Consider the following 18,966-nt stretch of genomic DNA (forward strand, 5'->3'; position numbering starts at 1 on the left):
CGTAAACACCTAGAAAAAGTGCAAAAGAGGGCATGCAAGATTATTCTCTCCCCTTCCTACTCCACATATCAAGAAGCGCTCAACACACTGACCCTTTCGACTCTCACTGACCATCACCACGACCTCATCTGCAAATTTGGTAAGAAGCTTCTACACCATCCTCGACACCGGCTCCTACTACCACCTGAGATCCCTAGCCCGAGAATTGCTGTTCGACACCACAACCGCATCCAGCCCATACGTGCACGAACTGATCGCTATAAGAACAGCCCAGTCCCAACCATTGTAAAAATTATCAATAACTTGTAATAAACCAGTGTATTCACTCCCAGTAAATACTACTTCGTGCACTGTCACTATGTTGAAATGCACTGTAGTTTGAGCTTTTCCCCATCTAGTTATTATATATCTTATTTGTATCACTTATGTTACTTGTATATTATTTGTAATTCGAAACCCATTCCCCAAATATGTAAATATGTAAATTTTCAGCCTTCTGGCTGCCAAGCTCTTTCAATAAACACTTAATTATTATTATTATTATTATTATTATTATTATTATTATTATCATTAAGAAAACCAACACAAGTTTTTCATTTATATTATCTCTATAATTATAGTTTCAGCAAAAAATACATTCACAATTTCAGGTTGCACGAGATGGTATATAATTGGGCGGAGCAGCCACGTCAGCAGCAGTGTGAGGGCTGGCTTCAACCTGCATGGTGTCAGCGAGTTGAGGACTGACTAGTACAGTATTTGGTGATCCTGGAGGAGTTTATGCTTCCCTCATTGCGGACCTACACTTTCTCCTTTCCCGAGAGTTGTGTGTATGCATGATAATTGACCCTATTCATACAGCAAGGACAGTCATGTGGTGGTTTTAGGACCGTAGGAACATAGAACTTCTTGCCTGATCAAGTAATACCTGTGACATGACTTCTATCGAGAATATGTGAGCAAACATAGTGAGCGCGTGGGAGCCATCGCAAGAAAGGACGTCCCAACAATTGTTACAGCATGTAAATCAGGAATGGGAAGTGTTGAGGAAAGGTGAGCCAGTGTGACGACAAGTAGCAGCAGTCCCTGGGAGGTATACGGGATGTAATTGCCAATAATGGTTGGCCCCGCCACTGATCTCCATGTGTAAGTCATCAAGAAATTTAGTTTTCTTTTATTCTCACATATTTCCCTAACCAAGTTGTATTGTTCTTCTTCATTTATGCACAATCACAATAAAGTGCAAATCTGAAACAAAGATGAATTTTTTAAATTAATAATTAAGTATGGTCATAGTTTTAAATAGTTTGAAAATGCATATAATGTGTTTAAGACGGAGTTCGCGGACAGCGTTGGGCGCCGACACAACTTTTGTGGGCGACTGTACATTTTAACAGTCCTCCATAACGTTTCTGGTGTGTTTGGGTTAACTGTCTTGAACCAGCTCGCCTGTATCTTTCGTTGTACACCACATCCAAAAAAGCACTGTTGTCTAACTGTGTGTCGTGGGTGATATCGTGTGTGGCGAGACCTCCAAGGATGAAAAACAATTTTCATCAGTGAACCATTTTTTGTCTGGGTCGAGAGTAGACAGACTACTGTTACCACAAATCCAAGTTTCTTGCTGTGCTGCCGCTATTTTTTTTTTCTCGGCTGTGAATGTTGCTCTCGTGGAGGCGCCAATCATTTCGACCGGAGTGACAGGTTATACAGCTGGAAGTACCGTGTCAGGTGTGCTGTTTGAGTTACCTCTCCTGCACTGCCTGCATGGTGCTGGCGTCCTCCTTGTAAGTTTTAAGACAAGATCGCATGTCTCTTACCACTTAACCAGGTCGCGTGCTACCTGTATAATGCTAATTGGCTTAAGCCAGTTATCATTTGTAGTCTGTTACTTGTCAGCCTCTCAGGTTCAATAAGTCATTATTGATTGCTACTTGAAATATCATATAATTGATTATTCCTGAAAGGGTTAAGAAATCTTATCTACATATAGATTTTAACATTTTCCCGAACAAAGTCCAATAGTCTAATAAGGGTCGCACCAGCCTGGGGTCCAAACACCACCATAGTTGCTAGGGTCAGAGTCGGGGTCGGTATCAGGTTGGTCGACGGGCACTAGACCTGTCAGCTCAGCCAGCAAGAGTGCCTCCAGCTCGAAAGCTCGCACTGGGTCCTCCTCTACCAGGTTATTCGCTTCACTGGGGTCATCTGTGGGGCCGAGATAACATGTTCAAATTACAGTGAGACCGACACACGTGCTGAATCATAATGTCTACCTGTAACTCGGCTGATACATCTCTAGAATATAACGTGTTGTATCAACTCACGAATTCACAAACACCAACTTTAGTACAAGCAATTAAAATTCTACTCATAACAAAGGCCTGCAGTAATATTCAGGCCACATTAATACAGAATCAACATCTAGTAAGATCAAATACTATGAACACGTAAATAATTATATCTTACCTTTAATGTTGAAGAGGTATGAGGTTTCAGTTTCGTTTTTGCTTTTATGTTGTCCCTTCAAGTACTTGTAATCACCAACCCTGTGAGGAGGACAAAATAAGATGCACAAAAAATAACAAGGAAACATATACTGTATCTTAAGTTGTGTAAAAAAACATAATGTAATATTTACCCTAACTAACATATTTTTTTCCGTTTTGCGTCCGTCTGCTCGTTTGGTTGTTGTGATCATGATATCCCAACAGTCTCAGATGAAGGTGATAATCAATACCTTCTTCCTTGTTTTGGGAGTTAAATTTTACCTGTATACTTGCACCTTCAAATTTGTAAGTACAGTGATTTAGAGTATAAACTAAATTCAATAAATTCTGATATATAAAATCATCACAACAATATTTTGAGTGAACTTGATCAGCGTCTTCTCTCCTGACATTATGGCTTCTTTCCCCGTTGTAGTGTGGGTTAGCGTCCGATACATTCCACAATAACTCGAACAAAATAAACCTGAACTACTGCACTAACGGCTGATACGAGTAGACGATCAGTATTCCTTATTGTATCTTATGGAACTGTGACGCCTTTTATTTCCCTGTGCAGGAGAGTACAGGATTTAGGAGGGTTCGTAGGACATCCTGTACTATCCTCCGGTATATTTGTGTAACTGTTACTCCGTATTTTGGCTCATGTTTGGGTTTAAAGTAACGGTTACAATTTACTTATGTTCCTTATTAACGAAATTTCTACCCTGCTGAATAATATGAGTGTCCTGATATATTAATATAAGCTGCAGGAGAAGTATTATTATTTATGGATCACGTGAAGATTAGGCTCTCCAGCTTATTTCACCTGATGACTATATAGTACACTCACACTACCTAGGGGAATAAGCTTAAATGAGGTTAGGTTAGACTGCTTAATCATCTGGTAAAACAAGCTGGGGTGCCTAATCTTCACGTGATCCCGGTTGACATATGTACAGTACATGAAGAAAAATCGAGAACTTATTTATACACCAACCATTACTGACCAGTTAAAGAACATGCTTTCTAAGCACACCATGCCAAAGTGTTGCAGCCACCAACCTGATGGCCCCAGCCGCACTGCCGTCGTTCATGATGTTGAGATTGTAGATAAACGAGTTTCTTGGTGAGGGCACAGTGCCAGTCCTGAGGGCGTCCCACTGGAAGTAGCCGTCATTGGAGGGTGCGTCTATGGCCCCACCGATTTCCAGGAGGGTGTTGTACCAGTCAGTGACATGCAAGAGGCCCTCGTGCACCCGCGGGATGTTCTCGAGCAGGGGACTATGGATGAAGGCAGCGCCACGGCAACCTCCCTCCCACATGGTAGATTTGCCCCCGTAGAGTGGGTAGTTGCTGGCTGTCAAAGAATAGATGTGACAATTATCCGTGACATTTATTGAACAACATGTTATTACAAGTTTCGTTTCTGGGATCCTAAAGCTCTAAAAATCTACGAAATTCGTGCAACAAAAGTGTAAAGCAACACGTGGATGCCAATTTTACTGTAAATACCACCAGGCCCCAATGTGGGTCCGTGACCTGTGCGCAGGGGCGGGGGGCGGGGGGCGAAGGGGGGAGGCGGGGGGGGGGGGCTAATCCCAGTAAAAGAAACGAAGTAATATTACCATAAGACGACATGAAACTGGAAGTGGAGAGAAGCAGATTAAACAAAACATGGACAGTAAGTGTTTGACCGGTTTTTTTCTCGCGGTACATCTGTATATCTGTAATGGGCCCCTGTCTCATCAACAGAACATATTATATAAATGGGTCAATACATCTGATATTATATTCAACAGTACCTGCAATTTTGAAGAGTACTCTCCATTACCAGAATGAGGAATTCACCAATGCAACAATCCTGTGAGCTGAAGTGAACATTAGTTTCTGCAAATGATTCGTTCACTGCCCAGGGTGTGACAGGACGTGACTGCAGTTGTTGTGACTACTCATCAATAAACATCCTGTCAACAAAATTCTTTCGTATGGCGTGAACAACCCCCAGTTACCAGCACCCAGCACCCACCCTAGTGATGATGACACATCCGGTCTGAGAGATGGTCTCTGCATTCTGAGGTATGGTATTGTGGATGACCTAGTGGGACCATTAGCGGCGGTTTGTTGTACTTAGGATTTTTGTGAACATTGACCCAGTCACCGGACCTTGGAATCAGCTGTGTCTACTGTGAGACACACACACACACACACAAGTCTACGGGATTGCGGCAGCAATTTCACATTATCAAGAAATTCTAGAAAGGATTCTTCAATCAAGCCTACAAGATATAGGTAGTATCTAGGCATACATAAAGTATATACACACATTTACACGTTCAAGGCATGCCATCACATTGATAGGACATCAATAGGTTAATGTCATTGTTGTAAGTGCTTACTTATGTTAATATATACTAAAGTTTCAAATTACAAATTTTAATGATGTCAATGACACATTTGCTGATTTGAAAAATAACTTGCCATTTTACCTGTCACGGGAATTTGCACTACCAAGTCTTACAATTCCCTCTATTTTGTTAATTCTGGCAATTATGTTCCTGTTCTGTTATTACAGGGCAGTGTCATCCAAATTCAACATTGTTCATAACATACTAACCCGTACGACACTAATGTATAGGTCCCCTGTAGTAGCTAATACCCCTACAGTAATAGAATCCCCAGCTTAGTGTCTACATATCTGTTTATAACATGGCTAGGGTTGTCTAGGATGTACTGTACTCTGAGTTATTTAGGCCTCACGGACCTCGGCTGGTAGGTGACCGAGCGATGTAATGGGCCCCTGTCTCATCAACAGAACATATTATATAAATGGGTCAATACATCTGATATTATATTCAGATTTACCACCCTGTAACTTTCCACTGGCTATGAGGTGACATGTTCAATGCACGTGATAAGGTGTGCCCACGGGAAGCTGCGTCATACTATGCTGAGTAAAGGCATAAGTAGCCGGCTCTCTGGCCACCTGAAGCGAGCAGTAGTTTGATATCCTTGACTAGAGGAAGACGTTATTTGAGAGCCGCAGTGGATGGCTCCGTCTTCCCTCGAGGGGGAACGACGTACCCATACCGTTCTCCCTCGATGGGTCACTACTCATGAGTCGCTCACAACAACTTATATCGTAAGGACGTGACCAAACGTTTATAAGACATAAACGCCGTCCCTTTCTCATTCACTCCTATACAGTGAGACTTACGGTCGATCTACACTCAGGAATTATATATACAACCCTTTTTATAATAAAACAAAGAACTACCGTTTGGGTTTCGTTACTTAAACCCAAATAATAAATATATATGAACGGCCTGGTTAATTGCACAAGCAGCCGATTCATATATCTATATACAACCTGAGCGATAACCTGAAGACGAGGAGTGCAAATGAGAGAGGAAAAGGGGGTAGAAAACTAAGCCATGAGACGAATTGCACATTACTAATTAATTGTACATCGTTCTAAACTATGCCGATACCAACGTTTGTCGCCGATGACATTGTTTTGATAACGCATATTTCGTTACCATAAAATCTATGTCTTTGTTGTGTAAGCGGCCATATATATGATTTTCTTTGCTTGATTTATTTGTAATCATATATACTTAGTTTCAGTCGACTTTATTTCAGTAACTAAATACAATAACTATAAGAAAACCCATATATACTGTACTTAAAATAGTGAATGAAGAAAAGAACAGATAGTATGGCACATAAGAACATAAGAATGGAGGAAACTGCAGTGGGCCTATTGGCCCATACTGGGCAGTCCCGTTTACACCCAACCCCTATTGCTCATATAAGCATCCAACCTATGTTTGAAGCTATTCAGCGTATTCGAGTTAATGATGATATTTGGTAACTTGTTCCATTCATCCACTACTCTGTTTCCAAGCCAGTGTTTACCTATTTCACGCAGAAATCTAAATATGTGTAATTTAATACCATTGTTACGAGTTCGCTCCTGGTTGGATAGTTTGAGTACATTTGTAATGTCCACTTTGTTTAGCCCTGCCTTCCACTCATACAACTCTATCAGGTCGCCCCTCGCTCTACGTCTCTCGAGGGAGTGCAAATTAAGATGCTTTAACCTGTCTCTATACTCAAGGTTCCTAATGCCCGGGATTAGTCTTGTCATTCTCCTCTGAATTCTTTCCAAGGATTCTATATCCATTCTGTAATACAGTGACCAGAACTGAACTGCGTAATCCAGGTGTGGTCTCACAAGAGCAAGATACAGTTTTAGGATGACCTCGCTAGTCTTGTAACTAACACTCCTTTGTATGAACCCAAGTACTTTATTAGCCTTGTTACGAACAAAAACACATTGTTTACTTGGCTTAAGGTTCCTACTCATCATTACTCCTAAATCTCTCTCGCAGTCGGATTTCTCTATGGCATCGTTGTTCATCTGTGTTGCTCCATTACTATATTCAGTGTTACGAAAAGTGAAAAATAAAGCTTAAACACCAAAAAAAAAATAATAATGTCAACATCTCTCTCTCTCTCTCTCTCTCTCTCTCTCTCTCTCTCTCTCTCTCTCTCTCTCTCTCTCTTCTTACATCCAGCATTTGCGACGCCGCCGTTATCACTGGAGAAGATGATGATGGTGTTGTCATAATGGCCAGAGTCCCTGAGAGCCTTCACCACACGTCCCACCTGGTCGTCCATCGCCGTCACCATCGCCAGCAGGGTTTGACGAGCAGGGTCTTCCTCGTCAGGGTAGTAGCCCAGCTACTTCTCTGGTACCTGAAGAATATTGGTCTAGGTACTGATCTGTATTTTAATTCTGCGATAAATATTGGTGTCGAACCTGAGATACTGACGAGAGACTAGATCCTGCACCGCCGAGCCACAATCATCTACGTTACTTGGGATGAAACACATTTAATGCTTCATGTCTAAGCTGTTACAAAGTCAAGGAACCCTGGAAACTCATGAACAATGACTGAAACTGATAAATTATTAGATACAGAAAAGCTGAACATGGCATCGACAGGGAATATATAAGAGTACATTTGTCACCACTCCGGCCATTAACAATGCACCTTAAGAACATAAGAATGGAGGAAACTGCAGCAGGCCTATTGGCCCATACTGGGCAGTCCCGTTTACACCCAACCCCTATTGCTCATATATGCATCCAACCTATGTTTGAAGCTATTCAGCGTATTCGAGTTAATGATGATATTTGGTAACTTGTTCCATTCATCTACTACTCTGTTTCCAAACCAGTGTTTACCTATTTCACGCCGAAATCTAAATTTGTCTAATTTAAAACCATTGTTACGAGTTCGCTCCTGGTTGGATAGTTTGAGTACCTTTGTAATGTCCCCTTTGTTTAGCCCTGACTTCCACTTATACACCTCTATCAGATCGCCCCTCGCTCTACGTCTCTCGAGGGAGTGCAAATTAAGATGCTTTAACCTGTCTCTATACTCAAGGTTCCTAATGCCCGGGAATAGTCTTGTCATTCTCCTCTGAATTCTTTCCAATGATTCTATATCCATTCTGTAATACGGTGACCAGAACTGAACTGCATATCCAGGTATGGTCGCACAAGCGCAAGATACAGTTTTAGGATGACCTCGCTAGTCTTGTAACTAACACTCCTTTGTATGAACCCAAGTACTTTATTAGCCTTGTTATGAGCAAAAACACATTGTTTACTTGGCTTAAGGTTCCTACTCATCATTACTCCTAAATCTCTCTCGCAGTCGGATTTCTTTATGGCATCGTTGTTCTTCTGCTATCTGGTTTCCCTGTTTACATATCCTATACTGAGTACTTTACATTTGTCCACGTTGAATTTCATCTGCCATTTTTCCGACCATTCGAAAAATTTGTTTAGATCTTCCTGTAGTTTTGCGGAGTCCTTGTCAGATTTAATAACACGTCCTATTTTAGTGTCATCAGCAAATTTACTTATGTTGCTGTCTATGCCGATATCTATGTCGTGTATGTATATAATAAATAATAATGGTCCAAGTACTGAGCCTTGGGGAACTCCACTTGTGACGTTGCTCCAATGGGACTTAGTGCCGTTAATGCTCACGCGTTGTTTCCTGTCCTGTAACCACGCCCTAATCCATTTAAGGATGTTACCTTTGATGCCATGTGCTTCTACCTTTCTAATTAATCTTTTGTGGGGGACTCTGTCGAAGGCTTTGCTAAAGTCGAGATATACCACATCATAATTGTGCCCCTCGTCCACCGATTCAAAAACTGATGAAAAGAATGTTAATAGATTAGTTAGACAAGAACGTCCGCTTGTGAAGCCATGCTGGGAATCATTGATCAATCGGTGCTTCTCCAGGTGATTTCAAATAGAGTTTGAAATGATTGCTTCCAGTAATTTGCCTACTATTGATGTTAGACTGATTGGGCGGTAGTTAGAGGATAGTGATCTATCCCCCTTCTTGAAAATCGGTATTACATTCGCTATCCTCCAGGATTCTGGTACTACACCTGTTTTTAAGGACATGTTAAACAACTTTGCTAAGGGCATACTAAGCTCTTCCTTTAATACTCTGGCAAATATCTCATCGGGACCAGGTGACTTATTGGGCTTTAGTTTGTCTATTTGCTTACTAACATCGTTACTAGTCACTACTATCTCGCTTAATTTGTTTTCTTCACTATCTCTGCATAGAGTCGGTGCCTCGGGTATCATGTTTAAATTTTCGGTGGTGAAAACTGTTGAAAAATATTTATTCAAATTATTGCTTATTTCTCCGTCGTTATCAGTTAGCTCGCCGGTATCTGACAGTATTGGTCCAATCTTTTCTCGTGTTTTAGTTTGATACATTTGGTAGAATCCTTTGGGGTTTGTCTTCGCCTCCCTTGCTATCCTTACCTCATTATTCCTCTTGGCTTTCCTTATCTCGGTTTTAACCCTACTCGCCAATATCTTGTAATAATCGTGGAGGTAAATTTCGCCACGCTTTATCCTTCTACCTATAGCCTTCCTTTGGCCAATGATGTTCTTTAAATAATTATTTATCCATTTAGGGTCATTGTTGTCTGATCTGAGTTTTTTGTATGGTATGTTCTGCCTTTGTGCATTAAGTTACTCATTATTTAAATTGTCGTGGAACTCGGCAATCTCAGATCTCGTTATCAGGTCGGAGTCATCTGTCAGGTTCACGGCCAAGCGCGACACCCCCTCTCTCAGCTGCCTCCTTAAACTGTCAAAGTTTGCCCTTCTGAAATCTGGTACTTTAGTGGAATTTTCCCTACGTCTGCCCTGAAAATCTAACTGGAATCTAATTTCTTTGTGATCGCTGTTTGCAAGTTCGTTCTCTACCTCGACATTGCTAATGAGGTTTTCTCTGTTCGACAGAACTAAATCGAGTATATTATTACCCTGTGTGGGCTCGGTTTTATGTTGACTTAGGAAACAGTCCTGGATCGTCTCGAGAAAATCCTCTGATTCTGAGTCCAATCTATTTGGCCGAGGTTAAAGTTGCCTACTATACAGACTTTATTGTGTATGGAAGCCCTGCGCATTTCATCCCAGATAAGTCGCTCATTGACTCTATCAAGATTGGGAGGTCTATATATTACTCCTGTGATTAATTTTTCCCTACCGTCGATTAATTCTATCCAGATTGTTTCTGTATTCCGCTCAGTTTTTATTTCCTTATTTATTTCACACTTCAGATTATCCCTAACATAGATTGATACTCCGCCTCCTTTCCTGGTCTGCCTAACATTATGGAAAAATTTGTAACCCGCAATTTGGTATTCGACCGGCAACTCACGTGAGTCTAGGTTGATCCATGTTTCAGTGAATGCTATTTTATCGATTTTTTCGGTACATACGAAGGCCCTAATATCATCCATTTTGTTTCTCATACTTTTACTGTTCACGTAGTAGACATTTAAGTTAGTCGTGTTCTGAGTCCTGCCTTTACCGCGTTTAGTTTTAGTTTTAAACTCCCTGTTTAATTTAGTTTTGTCATCATTCCTAACACTATTTCCCTGTAATCTTTTACTTTGTTTACCCGCTCCCACTCCAGTTTCCCCCACCCCCGTGCCCATATGTTCCCCTAGCAGTTTAAAGACTTCGATATCCTTTGAACTGCCCCCTCCAGAGACCCAGCCAGGGTTGCCACCCCATCCCGAGACAGGTGCACCCCATCCCTAGCATAAGGGTCCCTTCTGCCGTAGAAGTTGTCCCAGTTGTCAATGAATGGGACAGATATTGACTTGCAATATTTGTGAAGACGGTCGTTGACACCAACCGCCCTTGACAACCATCCACTGCCAACTCTCCTTCTAGGCAGGACACAGCATATGATAGGGATCCCTCCCTTAGACCTAATACGATCTATGGCTGCCTTGAACTTATCAAGAAGTTCCTCGCTCCTACACCGGCCAATATCATTGCCTCCTGCACTGAGGCAGATAATGGGTTTGTTCCCATTACCAGACAAGATATTGTCCATCCTGTCAACTATATCCCCCACCCCAGCTCCTGGCAAACACACCCTCATCCTATTTTTGTTTTTACCACAAAAGGCCCTGTCCATGTACCTTACCTGTGAGTCACCAACAATTAAAGTTTTTATACCTTCCTTGTCATCCCTGTCCCTGACTGTACTAACGTCCAATTCGTCTATCAAGGGACTGAACGAGTTGGTACACTTAGCTGTTGTTGTCGTTGTCGTCGTATCCTTGGTGTACTTCTTCACCACCGGCTTGGTCCTCCCACTCCTCACAATCTTCCACTCGCTTGAGTTTTCGTCAGACTCTGGCTTTCCCTGTCCAGCTTCCCCTTTTAACCTCGCCAGCTCTTCCTTTAATTTCAGGTTCTCCAACGTGGCCCTCTCAATTTCTTCCTTGGCCCTCGCCAATTCTTCCATGGACCACTCCAGTTTGGTCAACAAACTCGCACAACCAAGACCGCACATAGCGCTGGCCATATCTGATAATTATCCCTTGGGAGCTAACCCTGCCGTGACCTTTCCCCTAGTGAGGTCAGAACACAACTGAGTGAGGTCAGAACACAACCTTATCTCCTCTAGCACTGTCGTACCACTGTAAAAGATTCCCAGCCGAGCGAACGGTCATATAAGTTGAGCACCATTGTGAAAATGCACTACTACAGTAATTTTTTTTTCTAAAAAATTTCACCATCTACTTCAAAACACAAGTCGATTTTATGTTTCACCTGAAAAACAAAAACGAAAGAGAAGAACAATATTTCCCCACGTTAAGTGACTTATGTGTTAGATGCGGAAAACTATAAAACGGGAACATACGCCTCTCCACTCACCTCAAAGGGGCTGTGTACGTTCTGCATGGCCAGGTAGATGAAGAACGGCTTGTTGGGGTCCTCGTGATTCTCAATGATCTCCACAGCTCGGTCACCAATCAGGTACTGGAGGAAGGAACTGGTGAGCAGAATTTACGAGAGGTAAAGAAGGTGGATATTGACACTGATGATGGACAATGGTACAGGTTGTAGGATATGGGTGAGTACATTTACTGGTGAAGGAGTTAGGGACATGGGTGATGGACACAGGAGGAACTAGTTGGTGAAGGACATGGATAGTGTACAAAGGATATGGTATTGGTGATGGAAATACAGTAGGTGTTTGGCACTGGGACTAGCACAAGTAGGTCTTAGGCAGCTACCAAACAGGGAGGTACTACCGCCTGGGAAGATATTGGAAGCTTAATGTATTGTCTAATGGTAGACCCTGCTGCCATATGGCATCACACAAATTGTGACCAAGTCCCGGGTTCTGATCTGACTTTCTGCCTCATTTACACACAATTGCAGGGTCTCAATTGTTTCTCTTACTATTGACAACACAACATACATATATTGTTTCTCACCTTTGATCTTTTTTTTCATTTTTGTATTTCTTTATTATTATTATTATTATTATTATTATTATTATTATTATTATTATTATTATTATTAAAATCATAATTACATTTTCGCCCCCCAGGCCCTGATGTGGGTCAGTGACCCGTGCCCGGGTGGGCTAATCCCCGGGAAAAAAAAAAAAAAAAATAAGGGTATGGGTGGTGTATAATAGTGAGGGTACCTGCGAAGGCCATGGGTAGTGGCTATTGATAATATACGTGAAGGATATGGGTGAGAGATTTAAGGGACTAGTGACATACCCATAGCAGAACACTGGAGAGATATAAGAATAGTACTCACGGCAGAATAGGTGCCATTGGCCTCAAACGCCACTTCCTTCTGGTCCCTGAAGTCGTATCCCTCTGTACACGAAGACACACAATGACCAGTTAGCTGAGACACCTCCCCTTAACACCTCACTAGAACATACTAAAAGAAGCGCGTACAACGAATATGTCAAGTTGAAAAAATAAAAACACAGATCTCTCTGATTTTCATTGTCAAAGTCTTTCTAAATAACAAAATACTTACTGTTGAATACAGAATTTTTCATATTGTATTCTCAGGTTTATTTCATATCAAGATGGATGACACAAAAGACGGGGTGGGGGTGGGGTGGGGGGGTGAGTACTAATGCTGGTTGGTTTCCAGGCACCGTCAACACCACTGGGATATACTAGTTTGGATGTGTCTTGACTTATCTCTTGGTGGAGAATGTGGCGCTCTTATTGGTGTACTGGAGGTGTTAAGACTTTCAGTCGATGTTTATTGATAAAGAATCTGCTCACAAAACTAAGACCAAGGATTTTGTTTCGAAGTCTTTGATAGTGATTATGATTAACTACTTGTATTAGGATGGGTGAGTAAGGTATGGTTGTCGTAGTTGTTTATATGTATATCTGTGTCTCAATAGTTAAGTTAGTACGTAAACATTATAAGTCAATTTACACACAAGCAACAAAGGAAAACACAACCACGTAATTACATGTATGGTCAAATCACGGATAATATGTGATAAGTAAGTGGTTCCCTCTCAGTGTGTTGTCTGCTGTAGAGCTGAACCGTGTGTTAAGGAGTGTGGGTCTGTGGCTGATGTGCTGTTACTCTCAACCAACAAAGGGACTATGAGAACAATATTGTGAAGATTAGAGAGATAAAAATAATTACCATCTGATAGTTAACGCCTAGTACGTGGTCCAAAAGTTGAATAAAGCTTTTAGAAAGTTAGAATTTTGAAACACAACTGACAGACTTCACTTGTAATGAGAAAGAGTCGCCATAAAAAACAAATACCCTCGGTTGGGGGATCAGAAGAAGAATCGAATGCTGTAAAGAACATATCTGATATTATTCAATTAAAGAAAGTCGACGTAGATATGGTGATACAGGTTGACAATCCTTTATCCGAAATCCTTGGGGCCAGAGGCATTTCGGTTTTCAGAATGGTTAGGTTTTTTTTTTTTTTTTTGTGTATTAGCCCACCCAGGCATAGATCACTGACCCACATTGGGGCCTGGGGGTCTAAAATATAATAAAAATTATAATAATAATAATAATAATAATAATAATTCATAGGTCTAGGTCGTGTTTCTCACTTTTGATCTTTTTTTCATTCTTGTATTTCTTTACTGTATTATTATTTTATTATTACAGTATTATTGTTATTATTATTATTATTATTAATTTTATTATTATATTTTATTATTATTATTATTATTATTATTATATTTTATTATTATTATTATTATTATTATTATTATTATTATTATTATTATTATTATTATTATTATTATTATTGTAATCATTATTATTTTATTTTGGTGTAAAATTATTAAAAATTTCATTTACTATGAATAATTATTATTATAATTATTATTACTATTACATTTTTGCCCCCGAGGCCCCGATGTGGGTCAGTGATCTGTGCCTGGCTGGGCTAATAATCCCTGTTAAAAAAAAAAAAGAAAAAAAAATTGTCCCACAAAAAACTTTCGGTTTTTAGAGCTTTTCGGTTTCCGGAATTTCGGATAAAGGCTTGTCAACCTGTAGTTGGATGTATTTTGAAAGTAGAATGAGGATGTAGATAAAGATACTGAACACACCTTGATGCATGTGAGTGAAGTAGGTCTCTGCACCACCCAGGAACCCTAGGAAGGTGTTAAAGCCACGCTCGGTAGGGGTGTAGGCCCAGTCACAGAAGCCCAAATGCCACCTGTTGGACACAAAAGATAACTAAACCACACTTTGTAGTAGTGGCACATTCTCGTTGTGCCACGACACATCATGCCACCCTGTACACATGGTTTGTTTACATGGACAGTTATCATAAAAAACGAAATTATTTCAGGACATTTTTTTCCAGTTTATCGCCATCTTGAGGGTGGGTGGTAAGGTCAATTAATTTTTCCCGCTGCAACCAGGAATGATGATGGTGTGACAGAAGTATCATGACTTTCCGGGTCTATTTTCTCTCATCACTTATGGATGGTAAAGTTTATAATTTTAAGGACCGACTCAAGTACAGTACACCAGGAGCTTGCGTAAATAATTGGCTCTTCTTTAGTATCATTATATGTTTGAATACATGGAAAAAAAATAAACTTTCTACACTGAATTCCTACCGACAAGTACCTATGATTTAAGTCTTTAACCTATATGCTAAGACAAACATGCAATATTTCTCAACCAAAGAATGTTTCATCAGTTTCTGTAGCGGCTGTGTCACTTGAAGGTGTAGCGATGATCTGGGGCACTTATTCTTAGATACCATAAGTTGTCAACATTGAGCTCCCAATCGAAACAAGAAGAAGAATTAACAAAAACTTACTTGCCAAGCGCATGGGTTACGTAGCCTAGGTCTTGCAACTTCTCTGGGAAGAGTGTTCGTTCCAGGGTGAGGCCTGTCGGGTCACCGTTCATCAATGGCCTCCCCTGAAACGAAAATTTTATCAGTATATAGATAACATTCATGTAGTTAAAGGATGTAAACCCAGGCAGACAATTTATAATGAAATACAGTGAGATTAACAGTGGTCCGATGTCTGTACAATAGTCCTACATGTGCTGTACATGTATTTGAACATCGATATGCTATACTGCCAGCTACCCCAGTGACCTGAAAGATGCTGAGGTGAGTAACTTGCCAGACCTATGTATGCATTGGCTTCCTGCTCACCTGTCTGCCAATACGGAAGGGGTAGAGTCCAGTCATCAAGGCAGAGCGTGAGGGAGTACAGAGGGGCTGGACGTAACTCTGCTCCAACATAACACCAGTGTCCACCAGTTCCTGCATGTTGGGTGTTATCACATACTCGTTGTGCCACGACACATCATGCCACCCTGTACACATTTTACACATTGTTACTGATATCTTGTTGATGATTCCAATTGCATTAAGTATTAATTTTTAAAACATATATACTATTAATATATTTCTTATTTCTGGTCTCGATTCAGATAATAGCGATGTCTTAAAATGTTACTGCAGCGTCTTCATCAGGAATGTAGTACGTCAAGTTAGGATATACGTGAATATAACGAGCAGAAAATATAAACACATACTGTATATTACTGCTATTAATACTACCTAGGTCATCAGCGAAGATAAAGACGATGTTAGGGGCGGCCACAGCCAGGGTGAAGCAACACGCCGCCACAAGACCAAGTAGTAACCAACGTTGACACATGGTGAACCTTCCTCACTCTCCTGACACTGTAAACATAAGTGATTCATTAACGATACAAGACTAAATTTGGGATAAATTGGATCATAAGTTTTGCCAGGACAGTAGGGAAGGCAAAATATATAAGAAATAAGCGAAAATAAAGAACATTTGAACTACTTTCTAGCTTAAATAACTACCATCCTTAGTAAAATTAGGTCCTGCAGCACTAAACAAGACTAAGGTTGAAGTAATTACGTAGAACTTGTGTTGTGAGGAGGTGGGGGGGAAGACTCATACAATCCGCGACGAGTGTGTGGCCTCTTGGGGTATTGAAATAGTTTACAACAGCAGAATACTTACCGCAACCAACAGAAGCAGAGGAGTGTGAGACTAACAGCGTTCTACCGATAATATAACACAATGACTGCGCCAGCTGCTATGTTCCCAACCAATTTAAGATGTCATTATCAAGATTTTTTGTTTACTTCATTTTAAAACCAGGAGATAATAGAGATTTTGTGTACTTGTTTATACTGCTACGTGCATCATGAAAACGCCTCAAGTCTAAAAATATATACACATTACAGAGACGAATTCAGAATCCATGTATCCTCCACTCCCACCTTCTCCATTATTCTTGATCTAATCTGGCTGAAACTTGGTCAGATTTGCCCCCGAGGGAGCTAGTTCATTGGGGACCCCCTTACATCCTGTGCAAGGTGAAGCGCAGAAGCGTTCACAGTGCCCAATAGGGAAGCATGCTAAGTTCATGCTTGCCTTTATGACTCGTGCATTAAGGGCGTAACAGCCTGAAGGGTCATAGGTTTTGTCAAGTTACATAAAGTGAGAGAATGATGAGTGCGTGGGGGGAAAGTTCCCGGTACATTTCATCTGTTTATGGCAAAGCGTGGCAGGTCCCTAATAATGTCAAGTGCCAGGCCTGTCACTAGGAGGAGGGATATCTGGTCAGGGAGGGAAGAGGTGTTGGTAACAGCTGGGGACCTGTAGGAGGAGGTCATAGGGCAAGTGAGGATGTAGTGAGAGAGGGTGTGAGAGTCGGGTTGGCCACAAAGTTTACAAACAGTGCGGCCAGGCTCAGGGTTGCCAATGTACTCCCATAGGTACCTGTACCCTAGGCGCAGTCTCATGTATATAATCTGTTGAGATCGAGTCAGGGATTGATACTCTTTGTAGTGGCGGTTGGAGTCACCGGTTACAGCGTCATAGTGGCATAGTGTGACGCTACCCCGTTGTTTCAGGTGTGTCCAATTTTCGTCGAATGCTTCTCGTTGTGTGGCGTGTATGCGAGATTTGAGATGATTCAGGGAGAGGGCGAGAGTGGCTTCAATATCTTCTTCTTGTGTAGCTTCTTTGGCAAGCCGATCAACAGTGTCACAGGCAGTTATTCCTATATGTGACGGGATCCAAATAAACTTGACACGGATGTCATCAGTTTGTTCTAGCCCGGCAACGGCGGCTAGGGTGTGTTGGGCGGCAGGGGAGGAGGGGGAGGGTAATTTGAGCCTCGCTAGCGCAGAAGTGCTGTCACTGATTATGAGGAGGTTCCGGCGTTCAGTGCGAGCATAGGTCGCCCCCTCATGAATGCCCGCGAGGATGGCTATGCTTTCAGCATCAGTGGAGGAGGCCCAGTCGTGGACCCTGATTTTCCTGCAGGCCTGGCGCTCAGGAATCCACACAGCTGCCCCAGCGCTGCCCAGCGTGGTAACAGACCCATCACAGTAGACGAGGATAGGAGGGTGGGAGGTCTTAAGAGAGGAGGCGACATCATTAATCTGCTCAAGGCAGTTAAGTTTGAGCATATACCGCAGTTGGGTGGATTTACGACCAGGGAAGGTGTGGACGACAACATCAACACACGGGGAGGTCCACGGCGGTAGAGGCGGATGAGTGTACTCGGGAGGGAGAGAGGTCGAGGGGGTGTAGAGGTGATAACGCAGGATGTCAGCAGCAGTGTGGACGGGCCAGTGTTGAGAGGGAGGGGGAAAGTAATGGGGACAGGCCGGCGCAGGAGGGTGTTAAGATGTGAGTTCAGTGAGCGCGACAGGGGAGTCGGTTGCTCACTGCGAAGAAGTTTAACACCAAGGATGGCATTGAGAGCAGTAATTCGATCGCAGACGGGAAGCAGGATCAGTTCACGCTGCATGACTTCTATTCTGGTGGTCATAGGGCAGCCGAGGATGAGTCTCATCGCTCTGTTTTGGATTTTCTCTATGCTTTGTTTCTCGCGCTGGGAGGCAACTACAAGGACAGGAGAGGCATAATCTATGACAGCTCTGACGATGGCAATGTACATGAGACGTAGGACCCTGACAGAGGCTCCTTTGAGGCCGTGAGTGAGGGACTGGAGGGGCCTCGTTCGTTGGCGGCACTGGGAGATGACGTGGGCGGCGACAGCGGAGGTGGTGGCTCTGGTAGTGGCTCGCACAGGTAGACCAAGGTACCTGTAGGTGCGTACTTGATCGATGTCTTGTCCTTGCAGAGTCAGTGGTGTCTGACGCCGGAAGCGTGAGATGAACTTGGTTTTAGTGTGTGAGATGACTAGCCCGAGTGTTTGACAGGTCCGGGCGAACGTGGAGAGTATAGGTTGTTCATGTTGCACTGTAGTAATTTGGAGGAGAATATCATCAGCGTAGCTTATGATGTGACCGTCTAGGGCGCTCTCAGCAAAGATGTCGTTGAGGCGGCAGATGGAGTTCATGAGAACATTGAAGAGTGTAGGGCTGAGTACACCTCCCTGAGGCGTGCCAAGATCAAGGTCCCTGATCTTAGAGTAGTGGCCCTGAAAACGGACACGGGCCTGTCGATGGGAGAGGTAGTCAGCAATCCACGTGAGGAGTTTGCCCTTCACATCCATGTGAGTGAGGCCCTCAAGGATCACTTCACTGTTGGCTTTATCAAAAGC

General features: G+C 42.2%; 1 protein-coding gene across 1 annotated transcript; it reads right to left on the bottom strand.

Moving 5' to 3' along the window:
- Nucleotides 1-585: 585 nt before the first annotated feature.
- Nucleotides 586-16,492, bottom strand: LOC121864282 (arylsulfatase I-like). Its single transcript, XM_042363369.1, has 11 exons — nucleotides 16,404-16,492; nucleotides 15,965-16,090; nucleotides 15,554-15,717; nucleotides 15,206-15,309; nucleotides 14,481-14,590; nucleotides 12,679-12,740; nucleotides 11,779-11,883; nucleotides 7,061-7,232; nucleotides 3,552-3,846; nucleotides 2,470-2,549; nucleotides 586-2,208 (listed from the first exon to the last, which is right to left on the bottom strand). The coding sequence occupies exons 2-11, from the start codon at nucleotides 16,062-16,064 to the stop codon at nucleotides 2,027-2,029; spliced, it is 1,374 nt and encodes a 457-aa protein (XP_042219303.1). The 5' UTR covers nucleotides 16,065-16,090; nucleotides 16,404-16,492; the 3' UTR covers nucleotides 586-2,026.
- Between the last annotated feature and the right edge of the window lie 2,474 nt (nucleotides 16,493-18,966).

The sequence above is a fragment of the Homarus americanus genome, unplaced genomic scaffold (genome assembly GCF_018991925.1).
Source record: "Homarus americanus isolate GMGI-L3 unplaced genomic scaffold, GMGI_Hamer_2.0 scaffold26351, whole genome shotgun sequence".
NCBI classification, from domain to species: Eukaryota; Metazoa; Arthropoda; class Malacostraca; order Decapoda; family Nephropidae; genus Homarus; species Homarus americanus.